This window comes from Balaenoptera physalus (genome assembly GCF_965194825.1).
Source record: "Balaenoptera physalus genome assembly, chromosome: X".
In the NCBI taxonomy this organism is placed as follows: Eukaryota; Metazoa; Chordata; class Mammalia; order Artiodactyla; family Balaenopteridae; genus Balaenoptera; species Balaenoptera physalus.
This window is the reverse complement of record NC_138903.1, coordinates 17,621,291-17,642,136: the sequence shown is the minus strand read 5'-3', so window position 1 is coordinate 17,642,136 and position 20,846 is coordinate 17,621,291. Positions and strand designations below refer to the sequence as shown.

The following is a 20,846-nucleotide window of genomic DNA, read 5'->3' as shown; positions in this document are numbered from 1 at the left end:
TGGGCTCTAGAGCGCAGGCTCAGTAGTTGCAGCACGTGGGCTTGGTTGCCCCACGGCATGTGGGATCCTAGTTCCCCAACCAGGGATCGAACCCTCGTCCCCTGCATTGGAAGGTGGATTCTTAACCACTGGACCACGAGGGAAGTCCCAAGAGAGTTTTTGATTCTTAAATAGATGTTGATACTTAATGTCTTCCCCCACCCAGTTGGGATTTGATATACTTCACTATGAATCAGAAGGATAATTCTGAGGTTTTTAAAGTTGTCTTTTTCTTAGTATGATAAATTTCAAGAATTTCAAAATTTAACTTAATAGTTTTAAAAATTCATTTATATAAAATATTTTTTAAGTTATTATTATACAAAATGAACTAGGAAGCTAGTTTGAGGAAAACATGCTTTATTACCATCATTAACCTTTTCCCTTTAAGTATCTGTAGTACCTAGAATTAAGGGCAGCTCTAAGTTCCAGACCTTTTCCCCTTTCTTATACTAATAAAATAGACTTGGAAGCTATAGTTTTAACATTTAATTTTTTTTTTCCTTTACAGACCAACCTTAGAGGTGGCACATTTCAGCCCCAGTATAAATCAGGCCTAGTACAGAAGAGCTTGTGCATTCAGGCTAAATATCAGCGTTTACGGTTTGCTGGTCCAAGCGGATTTATCACTAATAAATTCAGAGAAAGATTACTGAGGAAAAAAAAGGTTAGTTGGATTATGATCATTTAAAAATGTTGACTGACTTTTAAACTCCTAAAGTATCTATGTTTAATAGACAAATTCAGTTTGTACTGTAATTTTGACTTAAGAAACAACCTAGATATCAGTGTTCTTATTGCATGATAATTGAAGAACGCCTTAGCTATTATACCTCAAATACTTTGAATATGCTAGCTGTTTGAACTTTTTACTTTAGAATTTCTGTTGTATGGTTAATCTTTGAAATGGAAAATCAGGTAAAGACTTTTGGCTGATATATTTTAGCCTGATACAATGTGAATTTTCTAGGTACCAAAAAATATTGAACTGACTACATAAAAAGGGTACATAATTAAAAATACACTAACTTTTCTTTTTTTCCCATTCATTTATGTTTTTTAATTGTGATAAAATATATATACCATAAAATTTGCCATTTTAACCATCTTTATACAATTCAGTGGCATTAATTACATTCACAGTGCTGTGCAACCGTCACTACTATATGCTAACTCTAACTATTAATAAAAAGTTTCATTACTTGATAATTTGGATTGCATACTCTTTTAGTTGTGGGTTGATTTTATTTAAATTCACCATGTTGGTATTTGAAAATGCAGCATAAATATCATATAAAAATAACGTCTTCAAATTATATTTTAAATGAGAACAATAGCATTACATTTGTTGAGGCATGTTTGTCAATTTTTGACTCATTTTTGTTAATAATTTGGGGCTAATATTTTCTTCTGAGTAGATGATGTATATCTAGTGTTGCTATCAAATAATCTAACTGTGGTTTTATACATTTTCTAACCTTCAGTGTTCCCATAAATATTCATGCTTGTGAAGACTTTACACTGAGCTTACTTAGTGATTTTAGTAAAACTTATTTTTCAAAAGATGGACCAGTAGAATGGAGTTGACAACTGATTTTTTTTTTGAAGTTTTAGTGTTGAATAGAATATCTTCTCTAACTTCTCCCACCCCTCAATTTTAACTGAGTGCCTTAAAAGAGGTTTTCAGTTTCACTGTGTATATCACTTTTGGTGTTAGGAAAGCTATCTCTTGTTTAAAAACATGAATGTAACTGGAGTCATTTTCCCCTCTCACACACCTCCCTATGTTGGACCAAGGTGCTGCTTCTCTTCCTGTCTCATGTGGCAAGTTTCTTTGCAGCAGATCTTCTAGGCATTCATCCCCAGTCACAGGTGGCAGCCCGGCTGTTCTCAAGGAAGCTGGTCATTGATCCCCACTTGAGGAGGAAGGGTGAGGCAAGCCTTTTCCTCAATTGCGAGGTTGGGTTTCAGGTACATATTGTGTGTTTTTCTTCTGTTAGCTCTGTGCTGAACTTTGATTGTTAGCTTCATTTAGCTCCATTTTTACCTCTCTTCTTTAGATGATTTGGGGCTCCTGAGTGCTTACTTGACTGTCTGCCTCAGCCTGCAGTTTCTATATGCTCATTGAACTTGCTCCATTTCCTCATCCTTTTCTTTGCCTCAGCTTGCCCCATTCCTCCTGGCTGCCCAGTTCTTCCAGACCACATTGCCCGCCAGCCTCACTTAACAACCAGTAGAAACCAGACATCAAGCCTTCATCGTAGGACATAACAAGTGTGTCCTAGAAAGAGCCACAACCTGCTATGGGTCTCCAGGCTTTAGGGCCTAGGCTTTTTGTATCTAGAATGTAGCAGTTGCAGTTAGGGTCCTGGGCAGATCACAGCCTCGCCTTCCTCTTGCCTTTTGCTGCCAACTGAGAGCTTTAGAAGTCATCGCCACACACTAGATTTTTAAAGAACCAGTGTCTACTACTCTTTTTCTTGGGTCTACCATTCTGGATGCTGCTTCATAGATGTTCATGTTGTAGCTAGTTTGACATGAGCTTTTCCAGCCTGGCTACTGTCAGTACCTGCAAACAAGGCATAGCCAGGCTTTGTATAGATTTGTGTTTGAACTAGGCCCACCTCTATGAGCATGGCATGAAATCAGGCACCCTACTATTAGCACCCTTCTGAACAGTTGGGCTCCACACTCTCCTAACCTTTAGGGAAAGGAATGAGGCATCACATCTGCTCTGTTTCTGCCAAGGTCTGAACTAAGGTACTTTTTTTTTCTTATTAGTTATCTATTTTATACATATTAGTGTATCCATGTCAATCCCAGTCTCCCAATTCATCCCCCCACCCCACCCCCACCAGCACTTTCCCCCCTTGGTGTCCATACGTTTGTTCTCTACATCTGTGTCTCTATTTCTGCCCTGCAAACCATGAACTAAGGTACTTACGGCTTACTTGGCCTTAGAGCTGTCCTAGTAGTATTGTGCTACCCTGGAATCCCATTCCATATGTACAGACTGACAATTTAGACCTATTACTCCATTTTACCTTGGCTTTCATGCCCTAAAGAAAAGAGGTGAAGGCCTGGAATCTTTGGTTTCTTCCAGTGTTGCTTCATCCCAAGCTTTAGCTTTGGGGGGGAACTTTGAAGGTCCTGCCCTGGAGAGAAGTCTTAGTCCAGGCAGCATCTGTACCCTGCTTTGGCTTTTTGTCCTACTAAGGAGTTCATTGTTTTCATTATTAGACCACCAACTAGATTAAGGATGCATGGTTAATTAATTAATCTAGGTGTCCTGGAACTTCTTGAACCTGAAATTAGATATGAACCTATGTATTTCCACATGCCTCAAAGTCCAGCAGGAAAATTTAGACTGGTCTTGTCTGGATTCCTCACTCCCCCACCATATTGAAATGTCTGGGCTGATCAGTCATGGCTTGAATTTCTTATAATGTTCATCTATAGTACAGTCTGGTTACTGTGCCATCAGACATGTGCTTCTTGTGTCCAGTGCCAAACAGCTTCCGGGAAGAGTTGGGGAGATCCTAGATGTGCCCCTGACATGTCCTCTTGTCCACTTACCCTAAAACTGAAGTAGCTCCCTAGCTCCCTACAAAGTAGTAAGATTCCCAAGCAGTATTAGTAAAGTACAGAACTAAAATGCTTCCTCCTCATTCATCATGCACTTGTCATATTAACCCCATTCTGGCACCCAAATTCCATTTTATTATGTTTCCTTTCTCTTGGATTCTGTGCTTGGGGTGGAAGATGAGGAGATGGAAGAAATGTCTGTTACCCCCTGGAAAGAAGCTTGTCTTTTATCCACTGTCATTCACAAGCACCCCCATGAAATATTCTCTGCTCATCATAGAAAGTTTTCAGAAACTCTTGAGGGTCTGACTATGTACCAGACTAGGATGGAGAACCTATTCAGAATTCATGAAGCCCCCGCTGGGAACATTGCCTCTGAAAAACTTTTAGCAATTGTGTGTTTGGTCAGGAAAACGTGGAGTTCCTCAGCATCCTAGACTCTCCAGTAGTCCCCAGGTACCTGTCAGCTCGGGGCCTGCCACAGCTCTGCCCCTGGATAGAAAGGGGGAAAGGAGAGAGCAGAAAGATACTGTGAGAAGGAAGTTAGAGACCGGGATTCATGGCTTTTGGGGTTGAAAAAAACCATGAAAGTCATGGGGTACAAAGACAGAACAGGAACCCAGATCAGATGAATCAGCAAGGACCTGTTATACTGCTGCTGTGTCCCTCGAGCTGAAGGATGCTGGGGCACAAAAGAAGTGATTATTGTGATGGTTGCACAACTCTGTGAATACACTAAAAACCATTGAGTTGTACACTTTAAATGGGTGAACTGTGTGGTATGTGAGTTATATCTCAGTAAAGCTGTTAAAAATAAAATCGCACTTGCTCTCCTCCCCAGACCACTGATATCTCCTCAGGGTCTGTAGCTCTCACAGCTAGCCAGCCAAGCTAGAAACTTGTCGTACTAACCCTCCCAGTTTTCCTTCTGACTGCGATTGTCCCAGGTGTTCTTATTTGTATCACTCATCCATTGCTCCATCCAATTCATTCATTTTAATAGCCGCATATCATTCCACTCTATGGATGTCTTATTTATTTCAGTGCTTTTCAAACCTCTTTTGCTTACATACCCTAAAATTATGAAAAATTATCTACCTCCTTGTACATTTTTAGGTTGGTATCTAATACTTTTTAATCATAAGTTTAACTTGTTATAAAGGGTAGAATTTCTGGCATATTATAAATAGAGAGTCTTAAATAAAACTGTTACATCATTGTTTTAAATCTCTTCGGTGAACCTGCACACCACAGGAATTTGGTAACTAACATCCATTTTTTAAAGTATGCAGATGAGCTGTTTTAACAAGTGGGAAATTTTACATCATTCCTTTTTCTTGCCTTGAATTTGGATTCCATTGTTTGCCCCATAGACTTTTATCTTTGAAAGTCTTTTATTGCTCACCAAATCAAATTTGACACATAATATTAATAGATTTCTGTGACTATTAGGTGTTAAATATTTCCTCTGGATTGAATGACCATTACAGTTGATCAAAATAACGTAAATGTATTACAGATTTTGTTAAGTATTGATCAGACAAAAGTTTTATTGGAAATGCATTTCTCTTTTCAATTAGTTCGGGTATTCATAGATAAATATTACTTAGTAGTAGTAGAATAATAGTGTTCAATTATCAATTCCATTTTTTCTTTTTATAAATGTAAGTCCTGAGAAACCTTGTTTATATGATTGTATAGATGGGAATGAAAGAACTTTTATTATAGCAATGCCACTCCGTTCTTTGGACTCACTCTGAATTATAGGCCAAAAAGTCACTTAGTGATCTATCCTCAAAAAGTATTTTGAATGTTCTTTTACTGACAGCTTGATTTTGTCCTCCTATAATTAAACGAAAGCAAAGAAATGGAAAGCATCTGACTTGCAGAAGTATGCTATTTATTACTAGCTGCTAGGGTTGGTTCACTTTCTTGGCACCGTCACCAGTATTTCCAATTTCCTCCTCTTTTGGTGGGGGTCCCCAGGTAATGCAAAGTACTAAGATTCAGGATGAGAAGGTGTATCTTCCTAGTGTAAAAGTGGGAGGTAGGGAATCAGCCTTAACTGATTGTACAGGCAGGTTATTTTGGAAAGCAAACATCGAGAATTTGAAGATCTGGAAATTGATTCCCTCCAAACTGTCTGTACCCACATACTCACTGGAAAGTCTTCATATACCCCTAAGGGTATGTGTAACCCAGTTTGATGATTACTGACTTACTTAACCAAGCGTCTGTTGATGACTACAGGATCGTTTACAGGTTTTCATTATTTCCATTAAACCACTGTGCCCATTGACATTTTGGTACCTTGCCATAGCTCCCTTTTTACTCATTTTTGTTCTTACCAGAAGTACATGAAAGTGCCTGTTTACCTGCACCCTAGCCAGCACTCCACATTATTAATCTTTATTATCTGTTGTCAGTTTAACAGCAGGAGAAAGTTCTCATTTGCCTTTCTTCAGTTATTAATGATGCGAACATATTTTTTATATTTTATCTGTCATTTGTATTTCTTCCCTCAATTTCCTTAGTTCTATGTTTTACCAGTGTTTCTGTTGAGGGTTGGTACTTTTTCTTACTGATTTTTAAGAGCTCTTGATTTACTGAGGGTATTAACGTATCATATATTTTGCTCCTATTTATTTCATGTTAGTTGGCTGTTTATGGTGGCTTTTACATTACAGAACTTGTAAATTTTCATGAACCTGTCAAGTTAATCCTATATGGCTTTTAGATTTCCTATCATGTTTATGCTTATAAAAATTCCTTACTGTGTTTCCTTTAAGTGGTTTTATGGTTACTTTTTTCAACATATAAATACTTGTTCCTTTTAGAATTTGTTTTTACGATACAATATAAGGGCAGGATCTGATTTTTTTCCCAGTAGATAGTCAATTTTTCTAACACCGCTTATTGAGTAATTTGTCCTTTCCCCACTGATTGAAAATGCCACCTTTACTGTATGCTACATTCTTAGGTATTCCTGGTCTGTTTGGGGAATCTTCGGAGCCTCTAACCTTCTCCCTTGCCTCCTGTGATTTGCTTAATCCGTCCCTTCACTAGTAACACAGTTATTGTCCCAAAACACAGTCTGAGTCATATCACTCTTGTGCAGACACCTTCCAAGGATTCTGTTGCCTATAAAAAAAGAGACCAGACTTGTTAGCCAGGTCCAGCCCTAAGCTGCCTTTCTAACCACATTTTTCCATGCACCCTGTTTTTTGGAGCATAATATATGTTTTCATGTATTTTTTAAAAATTTATTTCTTTTATTTTTGGCTGCATTGGGTCTCTGTTGCTACGCGCGCGGGCTTTCTCTAGTTGTGGCGAGCGGGGGCTACTCTTCGTTGCGGTGCATGGGCTTCTCATTGCGGTGGCTTCTCTTGTTGCGGAGCACGGGCTTCAGTAGTTGTGGCACACGGGCTCAGTAGCTGTGGCTTGCAGGGTCTAGAGCGCAGGCTCAGTAGTTGTGGCGCACGGGCTTAGTTGCTCCGCGGCATGTGGGACCTTCCCAGACCAGGGCTCGAACCCATGTCCCCTGCGTTGGCAGGCGGATTCTTAACCACTGTGCCACCAGGGAAGCCCGTTTTCATGTATTTCTGTCTTTGTTCCTGACGTTCTTTTGGCTAGAAATAGCCTCCTGATCCCCATTCTTTTCTTATTAAACCCTGCTTTCCTTTTATGACCCACTGTAAAGCCTTACCAAAGCCCCCTCTTTAGCTCTTGTTTCATTTGGTCTCTAACTGTTGCTGTTTACCTTCCTATTTCCCCAAATAGTCGATCAACTCCTTGAGGACAGAGGGTGCCTCATTAGCGTCACGTCTCCCCCTATTGCCTTTCATATAGTCTGTCTTTAAAAATGCTTGTTGAATGGACTCTAATCTAATCATACACACACACACACACACACACACACACACAGCCATAGCTCTAAAGAGTTAGTGAACAGCAGCAATTGTGTCAGGGGTCCCCAAGACCACCCCGGGTTCAGTGATTCGCTAGGAGGACTCAGAGGACTCAGCATGTGGTGGCGCTCGTAGCTGTGATGTTCCAGCGGAAGGCTGCACAGCACAATCAGCACAGGGAATTGGCGCACGGGCGAGTCCAGAGGACACCAGGTGCAGGTTTCCAAGAGTCCCCTCCCAGTGGAGTCACACAGGATGTGCCCAACCAGGGAGGCTTGTTAGAGACTCAGCGCCCAGCACTGGTCACGTAGGCACCCCCTGCCAGGCACATACCACATTCCATACCCAGAGCAAGAAAGCAGGTGTTTAGCATAGACCATGTTGTTTGCACAATTTATGCACTCATCAGTGGTGGGAACCCTCCTGAAATCTAAGTTCTTAGATGCCAGCCAAGGGCCAACCTTATAATCAGGACTTTCAAACGATAGCGGTCAGGTATGCTATATTAACTCTTTTCTGCACAGCCATATTTTTGAAGAGCTTATTTTCACAGATGGTAAGTGCCTAGAGAGAGGTGGAAAGGATCAGTATGTTAGAAATGGTCAGGGAATGTACGCTAAGTACTGTGATTTCTACTCTCTTCACCAAAGAGGTAGGTTCTAAGCTGAGTCATGGAGAGCAGGACTTAGAATGGGCTGCAGCCAAAGATCCATTTTTGGGAGTAGAATGTGGAGTTGGGTAGAGACAGGGGTATGCAAATTATAGAGGACCTCGAAATCTGGGTAGAATATAGAGGATGTGATGTGGTGACAGTAGGACATCTTCCTAGACTGAGAAGGAGAAAGTGGTGTTTGAGGCTGATGGCTGGGTGAGCAGGTTCTGGGAGGAGGCGAGATGCAGGAAGATCAACAAGGAAACAGTTGACTCAAGTGTCAAGTTATGAAAACCTAGAGGAGGGTGATGCTCATATGTCTAGTTCAGCATTCTGCTTAAAATAGGTTTTCAAATAATTGGAAGAATGCAGGGATCAATCCTCCGAGAGATAGTGTAGAAGAAGCCATGTCAAGGGTGAATGTGATTCAGAATAATTCCACATTTTTATAAACAAGATATTTCAGTTGAAAAAGTTTTTCAGAATTATTATAGTTAGCGTTTCCTTTTACAATTGTTAGTAGGCAACAGATATTTTATTTGAAGATTAATGTAAATGATGTTTATATTATATAATGAGTAAAGAAATAGGATACAATGTATTCTGGCTCTGTTTAAAGGAATGATGTTGACAAAAATATATTTGCATGTATTTTGAACATTTCATTAACCAAAATAGAAAGAAGAATTTTCTATCAGTACTGTTTTTGTTTGGAATTAAACGTTTCCATACTAATATAAATGCCAAAAAATAAATCAACTCTTAAATTTCTTTCAGTTTTAATAATGTAAGATCCTAGTAAAAGGTAAGGATATATGTATTAATAAGTTTTTTAATGTCCCAGAAAAACATGTCATTCTACCATTTTTGCTCTTTTATTGGTTGCATGGTCCTATGTCCAGTTTGTGGTTGGTAATTTAACATTTTGCCTAGCATCACAGTATAGAATTCACATTTGTTATTCTTTAATCATAGTCTTATTGTTATTGTGAATTCCTTTTCCTGTGTTTATTGAAGCCATACATCTTCGTACAGTGTAGGTAACCATCCAAAAGCAGGAAAGCTTTTCCCCCTCTAATAGCTTTCTCTGCTGTTACCAGTCATGCTAGAAGAGTCCATATAGTTTTAGAATTAGATACCATATGATGACAAAGATAAAGTACCCATTTGAGGTTGTACGTGTGTCACATCAGGCTCTGTTGTTGAGGGACTAAGGTTTAAGAGTCTTGATTTTTTGTCAGTGATGTCCCCAGTGAAACTTGCCCAAACAGCAGAATTCTGTTTTCATTAACTTACTAATACCAGCCTATCAAGTGCCATATATATTTTTTGTCCTACTGACTTATCATTTGATATCCGCTTTGATGTGTTTTGTTGTTACTTTGTGTCTTTCGGAATCCATATAGCTTTGTGGGGATCTTGAGTGCAAGTGGTAATACATTAATTAAAATATTTTGAAAATTGCAATGTAAACAAAACTCTAGCTCAGATGTTTTAACCAATGCTTCTTTTGAAGTCTGTATTTCTTTTTTCTCTCAATAGGAATATACAAACATTGCCCCAGCAATCTAATCTGGAATTGTTACAAATGGAAATGACACTACAGGATGATATTTGGGAGCATCTTTTTGTCAAGAGTTAGAATTGGCACTAAAGCACTAATACTGTAACTATCTTGATAAAATAACTTTATTTTTCCGTAGTGGAATGCTGCAACTTTTTTACACTTAACAATTGCTTTTAAATTACAGTATTCAATTTAAAAGTTGTATTAACTACAGCTTCTTTTGCAAAAAGTCTCAAAAGGGCATTATTTGTTGATGCATTTTTCTCTGAGCATGGTTTCATAGAGAACTGAGTTATATCCAGACGTTTCTATGTTGAAAGTTTTGCTTATGTAATAAAAACAAAAACAAAAGTACCTGAATTGTATAGTGTCTGTACATGAAAGAACTTTAAACAGTGGCCTTACGTAGTAGCAATTTTTATACCAGATTTTTCTTTTTCTGATGACATTTTGGCTTACAACTTGAAGTTTTCTTAAGCTTCTGAAGATCAAGGTCTATATAATTCATACATTTCATATTATGACATAAGAAGACGTAGGAAAAGGTGCTTCAAATTTTCCATCAGGTAGTTATGAGTGCACTGAATTTTTAGTAATTGGTTTATTCAGTTTTTTTCCACAACTATTTGCTCTTTTCCAACTTCAAAATGCTATTGTGGAAAATACATAAAGATTTTATAATCTGTATTCCATCTTACTTTCCCTCAGGGTAAGCTCATGCATATCATATTTTTAAAGGCTTTTAAAAAAACCTGACAGACAAAATCTCATATTCAGAAATTGTACTTTACTACTACAGCATTACACATTTTGCAAGCACATATTATAAAGTGTTTATTTTCAGTTCAGTTGTATTGAGTACCTACTATGTGTAAGATAACATTGGTAGGGTTTTAAGTGATATTTTAGGTCTCAATACCTTATTTCTTTATGTTTTCTGTGTTCTGCTTAATAGTACATATACATTCCCAATTAAACTTTTGTGAAATGTTTAATTGTAATTAAATAAAATACTGTTGCTCCTTCTGCTTGAAGCAGTTACTTGCCAGTTTGTGAGAACATTATTTGAATTTCGTGTGAGAATTACAGCCCTTGGTAGGACCTGTTGATGTTTAAACCACTGTTCTGCACTTACAAAGACAGAACTTTCTGCATCAAAATCTGGTAAGAACTTAACTTTTTCATGACTGGATTATGAAAAATCTTATTGCAAACGTTTAATTTTTTAAACATGCCTTTAAAAGATAGAGTAGCCATTTCCTTAGTGGGTCAGCAGTAAGGGGGCAAGAGTGCTTGATGCATTAAAATTGGGTAATAAATTTAGATGGATGGCCTGTCTTATGCTGTGTACTGTCTCTATAGGTCAGGTTTTTTTTTTTACATTCCACTTATGGCAAGAAAAAAATGCATGCACACAGCAGTATGACAACTTTGTATTGTGTTAAGTACCCATAACATCTGCCTTAAATTTTAAAATAATTTATTTCATTTATTCCCATACTCTGAGGAACAGTTATAAACCTCGAATAGTTCATCATTAGGTTAACGCATATTTATTGCATAGATTCTGTGCTAAAATTACAGCAATGAACAAGAGAACAAGACACATAGAGCCTGCCTTTATGGTACGTACAGCCTGATAGGGAAAATGGACATTAAACATAGAAATGTAACTTGGGGACGTCCCTGGCGGTCCAGTGGTTAAGACTCTGCACTCCCAATGCAGGGGACGCAGGTTTGATCCCTGGTAAGGGAACTAAGATCCCACATGGTGCTGGGCGTGGCACGGCGTGGCACGGCCAAAAAAAGAAAAAAAAAAGAAATGTAACTGACTAAACAAAGTTGGTTCTCTAGCTCTATTTTTATTTATTGTAGCACTTAAGGGTAAGATGGTTGATTCAATATTAATCATTCCACAACCGGTTTCCTATTTAGGCATATTTGAATATACTTTTGGCACTGTCTCAAAATGCAAAAAGCATGTTATTTGCAAAATACCTATTTGTAGCATGGATGTATTTAGAAAATATTGAGTGCATAAGATCTAATGGCTAAAAAGAAGGGCTTGCTTTATAATTTAAAGTATAAAATAAGGAGAGGGACCATGTCTGTTTTGTTCACCATAGCATTCCCAGCTGCCAGCATCCTACTTGATAAATGGTAGGAACTCATGAAATATTAGTTGCATGAATGAGTGACAAATAGACTATGTCTATTAGGAATTAAATATCTAATTTTTGTGTGGAGGTTGAACAAAAGGTTATCCATAGCACTTTTTATTGACTGGAAAGAATTTGAATTCTTGAATGCGTAAGACTTTAGAAGAAAAGTTATTTTGATAAGTCACATATCATTGCCTTCTCACCTTCCTCCTCTGTGTGGTAGGCCCTTCTCTGGCCCTGGAAGACAAAGGTAATAAGACACAGTTCCTGCTCTGAGACACCTAATCGACTGTTGGGGAAGAGATTCACAAAAACAAAGAACTGCAACCTATAGTGTGAAATGCTTTACCGAACATAATATACTGAAGGTTGAGAGAGAAATTGGCATTCCTGGTTGAGCATCCCCTGGTCACATTTCTTTCTTATTGGTTTCACAGACCTCAAGAGGCACTATTCCATTGGTGGTTTTGCTGGTTTTAAAATTTGATGGGTTGGGGGAAACTGGGTAAAGCATACATGGGATCTCCAGATTATTTCTTATAGCTACATGTAAATCTACAATTATGTCAATGTAAATTTCAGTTTTTAAAAAAATCAGCCATAATCTTTTTTTTAAATTTATTTATTAATTTGTTTTTATTTTTGGCTGTATTGGGTCTTTGTTGCTGCTCATGGGCTTTCTCCAGATGAGGCAAGCGGGGGCCACTCTTTCGTTGCAGTGCGCGGGCCTCTCATTGTCTTGGCCTCTCCTGTTGCACAGTATAGGCTCTAGAGCGCAGGCTCAGTTGCTCCGCGGCATGTGGGATCCTCCCAGGCCAGGGCTCGAACCCGTGTCTCCTGCATTCGCAGGCAGATTCTTAACCACTGCGCCACCAGGGAAGCCCAGCCATAATCTTATCACAGAGAAAACTACTATAAATATTTTCGAGGATACATTTTTTTCTATTGGAAAAAACTATTATATTTACATTATAATAATCTATGTAGATGCATCATATGGACCATCTTTTACCCAATAAATCCTACATTTTTCAGTAGTTTTTAGAAAAAAGATGGGGATACTTTCAGGTGGAAGGAAGCAGGAAAAGTAAAGCTGGATCAGAAACTCTCCTTTTCCATTATCTGGCAAACTCAGTAACCGGCAGCCACAGATTCGCCAGCAGCAACCAAACAAGGAAGCACGGAGATGCCAATGCAGCAAGGTGAGGTGCGACTTGCAGCCCCCCTCCACCCCTTAAGTAGCACTGAGCGAAGAAACTGGAGTGATGGGGAGCCCCGGTATGTACAAAGGGACTGGTGCGGTGACCAGGTCATGCAGAAGAGAGTCAAGGAAAATCCTTGCGAAGGTGAAGGCTTTGCTTCTGTCTCAGGACCTCAGGGAAAGGGGAAAGATTCACCAGGACAAGGCGTTCTCTGGGTCGCAGAGCAGCCTGGGGAAGCCAAAGCTCACAGGATAAGATACACCTTTTGGTCCAGTGAGCACCAGTTCTGGACACTTAATGGGAACCCAGACGAGAGAGGATACCAGGTTCCCCAACGAAGTCCCACCAAAAGGAATGATTATTAGCTCTGAATCCATTAAAATATACAACTAAGGTTTTAAAACTGAGGAATCAGAGTTGTAGAATAGAATGTAAATGTTATAAATCGTGACAAAAATGGAAGTACGTTAATCAGTCAGAACATGGTGGGGCTGGGGGTGGGGTGAGGTGGGGTGGGGGAAAATGGGATGAATTCTTAGAACTAACCACCTCATCTTTCATGGGCAGGTGTCATGTCAAGTTACAGTGTCTAAGATTGTATTATATAAAACAGAAAAAACCCTAGTGTCCAACCTTAAGTTTTTCAGTCTTTTTCTTGACCTTAATGCAGTGGTTCTCAAAGTATGGTTCCCCGACCAGCAACATCAGCATCACCCGTGAACTTGTTAGAAATGCAGATTCTTGGCCCCACCCCTGACCTACTGAATCAGAAGCTCGGGGGGTGGGGCCCAGCACAGTCTGGTTTTTTTTAAACCGGATATTATTTATGTATGTATGTATGTATGTATGACTGTGTTGGGTCTTTGTTGCTGTGCACGGGCTTTTCCTGGTTGCAGCGAGCAGGGGCCACTCTTCGTTGCGGTGCTCAGGCCTCTCATTGCGGTGGCTTCTCTTGTTGCGGAGCACGGGCTCTAGGCATGCGGGCTTCAGTAGTTGTGGCACGTGGGCTCAGTAGTTGTGGCTCACGGGCTCTAGAGCGCAGGCTCAGCAGTTGTGGCGCACGGGCTTAGCTGCTCCACGGCATGTGGGATCTTCCCGGACCAGGGCTCGAACCCGTGTCCCCTGCATTGGCAGGCGGATTCTTAACCACTGCGCTACCAGGGAAGTCCCCAGAAGTCTGTTTTAACAAGCCCTCCAGGGGATTCAGATGCTCGCTCAAGAGTTTGAGAATCACTGGCTTACTTAGGTCTTTTAGGAACCAGTAGACCTTATGATGAAAAAATATTAATCTGAAGTTGAGCAGCACCTTCAGTTTCATTTCTAATTTTTTTCTGTAGCATTCAAATAAAGTTAACTAAAACTTTTAAAGATAAAAAGTATAGCAGTTTTCACCATCAGTAGTGTCTGTACATGAATAGAGAGGTCAGGACATATGCCCACCCACTGTTAACACAGATGGTTTTTTAAGTGGTGGGATTATGAGTGACTCTTTGTGCTTTTCTGTATTCTGGTTGAATATAATGAACATTGTATCATTTTTATAAAATAAAGCCATTTTTTTTAAAAAGTGGTAAGAATATCCTATCCATTGTATATCTGTTACTAAAAATTCATGTAAACAAGCTTTACCTCCAAGGACTACCTACTTCTCCTTAGTCCAGAGGGATTTTACTGCCTGAGTCCCTCCCACATCATCAAATGTGGATAAGCTTATTTATGTGTTAACTTTTTAACAAAAATTATTGATTTCTAATAATTTATAATTACATATAATTTAAATTCACTTAGAATAGTATATAAAAGGAAGAAAAATTCATTCATAATAACACTGCTCATATATATTTAGTGTCAACTAACTTGCTATTTTTTATTAGTCTTTTTTTCTGAGCTTTATATTTTTGGTAGCTGAGATAATATTTTATTTATGTATATTCAACCTTTGCAGATAGTCACATACATGTTTAAAATGTGTTTTCAGTTTGTATGACATTCAAGTTTACGTATTTTAGAGGGCATGGGATAGAATCCTATTCTCAGAAAGCTAAAAATGTCTTCTATCTATCTATCTATCTATTTATTTTTGGCTGCACTGGGTCTTCGTTGCTGCGTGTGGGCTTTCTCTAGTTGTGGCGAGCGGGGGCTACTCTTCGTTGTAGTGCGCAGGCTTCTCATTGCAGTGGCTTCTCTTGTTGCGGAGCACGGGCTCCAGGCACGCGGGCTTCAGTAGTTGTGGCACATGGGCTCAGTAGTTGTGGCTCATGGGCTTAGTTGCTCCGCGGTATGTGGGATCTTCCCGGACCAGGGCTCGAACCCATGTTCCCTGCATTGGCAGGCGGATTCTTAACCACTGTGCCACCAGGGAAGTCCCCTAAAAATGTCTTCTAAAACCGTGACTTATTTAACATTAAGAGAGCTTGTTTTTGCTGTACATATCATTTAAGCTATTAAAAACTAGATTAAACTTTACAGGTAATTTTGTAAAGTAAATTCTTACCTCAAATTTTAATCCCTTCTAATGACACTTAAAATAATATTTAGTAAAGAAGAAATTGATTCCAATGTTGTGAAGTTCTTGCTGATGACAATATTCTGCAAGGGATTGCAGGGAACACAGTGCGACTAATTGAATGGTCTCTTAACAACTATGGTGAAAAAATGTTGCCTAGAAGTTCCTCAGAAAGCTAAACATGGAATTACCGTATGATGCAGCAATTCCACTCTTAGGTATGTATATACCCACAAGAATTAAAAGCAGGGACTTATAAGCTTGTAGTTGCAACATTATTCACAAAAGCCGAAAGGTGGAAACAACCCAAGTGTCCATCAACAGATGAATAGATAAACAAAATGTGGTGTATCCATACAATGGAATCTTATTCAGCCATAAAAAGTAATAAAGTGCTGATATATGCTACTTCGTGCATGAGCCTTGGAAACATTATGCTAAGTGAATAAGCCAGTCACAAAAGGACAAATATTATATGATTCTACTTATATGAAATATCTAGAATAGATTGGAAATAATTTTCTTTCTATTTTAAAAACATTTCTCCATTGCTTTGGCTCCTACTCCCATATATGTGAACTGTTTTTTAACCTCTGAGAGATTTAGAATTTTCTCTTTTTCTCTGATATTCTGAAAGTTATCAACGATGGGTCTTTTGAATGGGTCCTTTGTTTAGCTGAGCTCCTGTTGGGCCCCTTCCGCCTGGAGACTTAGATCCTTCCATTCTATGATAATTTTCCCCTTCCACCATCTCTCTTTTCTGAAGCTCTGTCCAAACCTCCCAACCCTCAGGGCAGCACCTGGCTATCTGGGCTCTTTTTTCAATTGTTGACTCTTTCCATCACCTTTGCTTTGTTTTCATTCATTTTTGTCTGTCTTCCAGAGCCCCCAGCTGTTTTGGTGTTTGTTGAATTCAATTCTTTTCTCTTCCCTTCCCGGCCTTCTCCCCTGGACCTCTCTTCTCTGTCTCCTCTGAGGCCTCTCACCCTCTGTCTGCCCCCTTGTGCTGGTGATCCTGAGGGCCCGTTCCCTGGCTCTCTTCTCTCCCTCCACATTTTTCTTGGATGATTTAATTTATATGCATGTCTTTTGATATCATGTGTTCATTAATGTTTTAAAAAAAAGTTATCTCTACCCCTGACCTCTCTCCCCAAGCTCTACACACTTACTTCCATTTGTCACGTAGAAATTTCCACCTGAATGTCCTACAGCTATCTCAAACTCATCCTGTCTGAAACTGAAATGAACCCCAAAAGTGTTTTTCCTCTGTTCATGATCTCGGTTAACAGCCCCCGGATTCACAGAGAGACTCAGAATCCAGGCAGTCCTCTCAGATTCTGCTTTCTCCCATTTTTGGAGAAAAAAAAATCTATCCTTGAATGACCAAGCCATTACTTGATCTCACCTTTATCCCATCTGATCTTTGTAAATACCCAGTGTGGTGTGCAAGGCAGGTGGGGGGTAACATTGCCACAACTTTGAGATTACCAGAGGTTAAATGACTTTGCCAAGCTTATGTAGTTACTGAGTGGTGGAACTGGCAGCCAAGCTTTCAGACTCAGACTCGTCTGTTCTGACCCTAAGAATAAGAGCTCACGGGCTTCTCTGGTGGCGCAGTGGTTAAGAATCCGCCTGCCAATGCAGGGGGACATGGGTTCGAGCCCTGGTCCGGGAAGATCCCACATGCCGTGGAGCAACTCAGCCCGTGCGCCACAACTACTGAGCCCCCGTGCCACAACTACTGAAGCCCACGCGCCTAGAGCCCATGTTCCACAACAAGAGAAGTCACCGCAATGAGAAGCCGGCACCGCAACGAAGAGTAGCCCCCGCTCGCCGCAACTAGAGAAAGCCTGCGCGCAGCAACGAAGACACAACGCAGCCAAAAAAAAAAAAGAGCTCCCAAGTACTAAGCACTTACTCTGTGTCAAGCAATGTCCTAGCACTCTCCATGTATTAACTCATTTCATCTTCACAGAATGACTATGAGGTAGGTACTATTATTGTCTCCATTAGGAAACTGAGGCACAGAGGAGGTAAGTAATTTGCCCAAGGTCACCAGCTAATAAGTGCCAGAGATGGGATTCAGACCCAGGCAGAGTTTCTTTCTTAAAGTCAGGTGTACTAAGGTATGACATACACAGTAACATTCACCTTTTTTAAAAAAATTTTTTGGCCACGCCGCACGGCATGTGGGATCCTAGTTCCCCAACCAGGGATCAACCCCACCCCCCCGCCTCCGCATTGGAAGCGCGGAGTCTTAACCACTGGACAGCCAGGGAAGTCCCTAAAATTCACCCTTTTAAGGCATACAGTTCAATAGTTTTGACAAACCTATACAGTCATTTAATCACCACAACAGTCAAAATATAAAATACTTTTATTGCCACCCGAAGTTCCTTTGTGCCCCTTTGTGGGCAGTCTCCTCTCCCACCCCAAGCAAACATGGATGTGTTTTCTATCCCTATAATTCTACCTTTTCCAGAATGCCATATCAATGGAATCATGCAGTATGTGGCCTGTTGTGTCTGACTTATTTCAGTTAACATAATGCTTTTATGATTCATCCTTGTTGTATATATCTCACTAATTCATTCCTTTTTATTGCTAAGTAGTATTACATTGTCTGGATGTACCATAATTTACTTATCCATTCGCTACTTGATGAGCATTTGTTCCTTCTACCTTTTGGCAATTACAGATTAAGTACAGGTCTTTACTGTAAGCATATCTTTTTATTTCAGTTGGGTAAATGCCTAGAAGTGAGATTGTCGGGTCAAATGGTAAGTATATGTTTAACATGATAAGAAATGACCAAACTGTTTTTCTAAGTAGCTGTATCATTTTTCACTCTCGCCAGCAAAGTATGAGAGTTCCAGTGGCTCAACGTCCTTGCCAGCCTGTCATTTTGTTTGTATTTTTAGCCATTCTAGTAGGTGTGAAGTGGCATTATCACACATTTCAACCAATTGTCTCTCCATCTATCTAAAACTTTTTTATTTGGAAATACACTTGCAGAAAAGTTGCAAGGATAATACAAGGAACATCATTTGAAATACAGTTGGGTTTTTTTTTTTCAATTTGCTTTCAATTTTGGCTTTTTCCCTTTTCATCCTTGTTCATTTGATTTGATTTTTTGAATATATAGAATATTAACATACTCCCACAAATCAAAACTATACAGAAGGACACACTAAGAGAAGTGTCACTCCGTCCCATATTCCTTCAACAACGTTCCCTCCCACTCCTTGTAGGTGACCAACTTCCAGCTTCTCCTGCCTGTGTTTTTGGGAACGACAAGCAGATACATGTATGTTTTCTTACTTCCCCTTTTTCCTTACGCAGAAGGAAGCATCTTCTATATCCTCTTTTGCACTTGGCTCTTTTCACTTAAGAAATCCTGGAAGTCACTCCCTGTCACTTTGTGAGGTTGTCCTCCTCCTTCTTTACAGCTGCAGTCCTCCACTTGTCCCTATGCCATTATTCAACCACACTCGTGTTCAGACATTTCGGTAGTCTCTGATATTTTGCAATTACAAATAATGCTGTAATCAATAACCTTGTGCATATTTATTTTCATCTTGTTGGAGGTGAATCTTCAGGGTAAATTGCAAGAAGTGAGATTGTTGGGCGGGACGGTAAACTGTATACGGAATATTCTTAGATACTGCCCGCTCTTCTCCACAGGAGTTGTACCAGTTGGAATTTCCCACAGCCTGGCCAGTGGAGTGTGTTGACAAGCTTTGAATTTTTGCCAGTCTGATCCATAAACGTGCTATCTCAGTGTTGTTTCAATTTGCATTTCAACCAGAGATATTTTAATTAACTAATTAATTAGAAGTACAGTTGATTTACAATAATAGTTTCAGGTGTATAACATGGTGATTCAACATTTTTATAGATTATACTACATTTAAAGTTATTACAAAATAATGGCTCTATTTCCCTGTGTTGTACAATATATCCTTGCTGCTTATTTATTTTATACATAATAGTTTATGTCTCTTAATACTCTACCTCTATCTCCACACTTCCTCTCTCCACTGGTAACCCCACTAGTTTGTTCTCTATGTCTGTGAGTGTTTCTGTTTTGTTTTGGTAGCTGGTATGATCTTCAGGTACTGAAACACATTTTACAGACTCCCAATTTGGTATTCTCTAGAAAACTCTCTGGAAATAGTTTTCATCCTTGAAAAATTTTAGCACACATGCCTCCCAAATGGACAGAGATGACTTCTGAGCCCTTGTACCAGTGTTCTTCTTCAGTTTGGTCTCTTCCTGTTCATGTTTTAGCTGGTAGGGACTCTTCTAAAGCTTTCTTGCCCCACCTAATGGGCAAGGAAGGGAATCGAGCTGTTTTTTCGACTGTGGCCTGGAAACCAGTTGAGACTCAGTGCCCACTAAGATGTTCTAGCCTAGCAGACCTTAGCATAAAACAAGATTTGAAAGAGAACAATATATGGAGATTTATAGTCATGGCTTCAACATACTCCTAGAGCATGGATAGCTAAACCATGTTTGGAGAGTGTTAATAAAGGTTGTTGACATCTTTTCTTAGCTGTGCTAATTGCTACATGTGTAATCTTTGGTCACAGCTGTTGCTATAGTTAGTCTCTAGGGCCTCAGATGCTCATTTTAAAAGTTATTTATGCAAAATGAAAATAACTTTTTTTCTGGTTTTAAGAGTAATGCATGCTTGATGGGGGACAATATCCTAGAAAGTAGGAGAAGGCATAAAGAAGAAAATGAAAATTTATTGTATGTATTCCTACCACTCAGTGGTAACCAGAGTTAACAGTTTGGTCTCAGTCCTGTGGGCCTTTGGCACATATATACCCACTGTGCGTGCACACACACACACTCACACTCACATTTTCCTACTCTCTCTGTATCTGTCTCTCCCTACATAAACTCACACACACATATTTACATACATACATACATAACAAAAACACATTTTTCTACACATAATACACCCACACTTTTAAAAAATAAAAATTAGATAGTAGTGAACTTACTATTTTGTCTTTTTCTTTTTTCACAACATACAGTGAACATCTTTTGCTATTCATCATAAAGCTCTATAGCATGATAGTTAATTGCTACATAGTAGTCTTTATAGCTGTACCTTAAACCTTTTTATCATGAACATGTATTTGTTTATAATTTTTCAGCATCATGAACAGTGTCTATGAACATAAATTTCTGTACATATGACTAATTATTTC

The 20,846-nt window shown here is 39.3% G+C and overlaps 1 protein-coding gene across 17 annotated transcripts in view; it reads left to right on the top strand.

The window, feature by feature from the left end:
- Positions 1-10,799, top strand: part of BCLAF3 (BCLAF1 and THRAP3 family member 3) — an 82,630-nt gene extending 71,831 nt beyond the window's left edge. For 15 of the 17 annotated variants that reach the window (XM_082447063.1, XM_082447069.1, XM_082447067.1 and 12 more), the window contains 3 exons: positions 551-706; positions 1,837-2,010; positions 9,727-10,799. In XM_082447063.1, the coding sequence (XP_082303189.1) occupies positions 551-706; positions 1,837-2,010; positions 9,727-9,756 (360 nt within the window). In that variant the 3' untranslated portion in view covers positions 9,757-10,799. Of the gene's footprint in view, positions 1-550; positions 707-1,836; positions 2,011-8,961; positions 8,990-9,726 lie in introns of all 17 variants that reach the window. The other 2 variants (XM_082447058.1, XM_082447056.1) reach the window with 2 other exon arrangements.
- Positions 10,800-20,846: the final 10,047 nt, after the last annotated feature.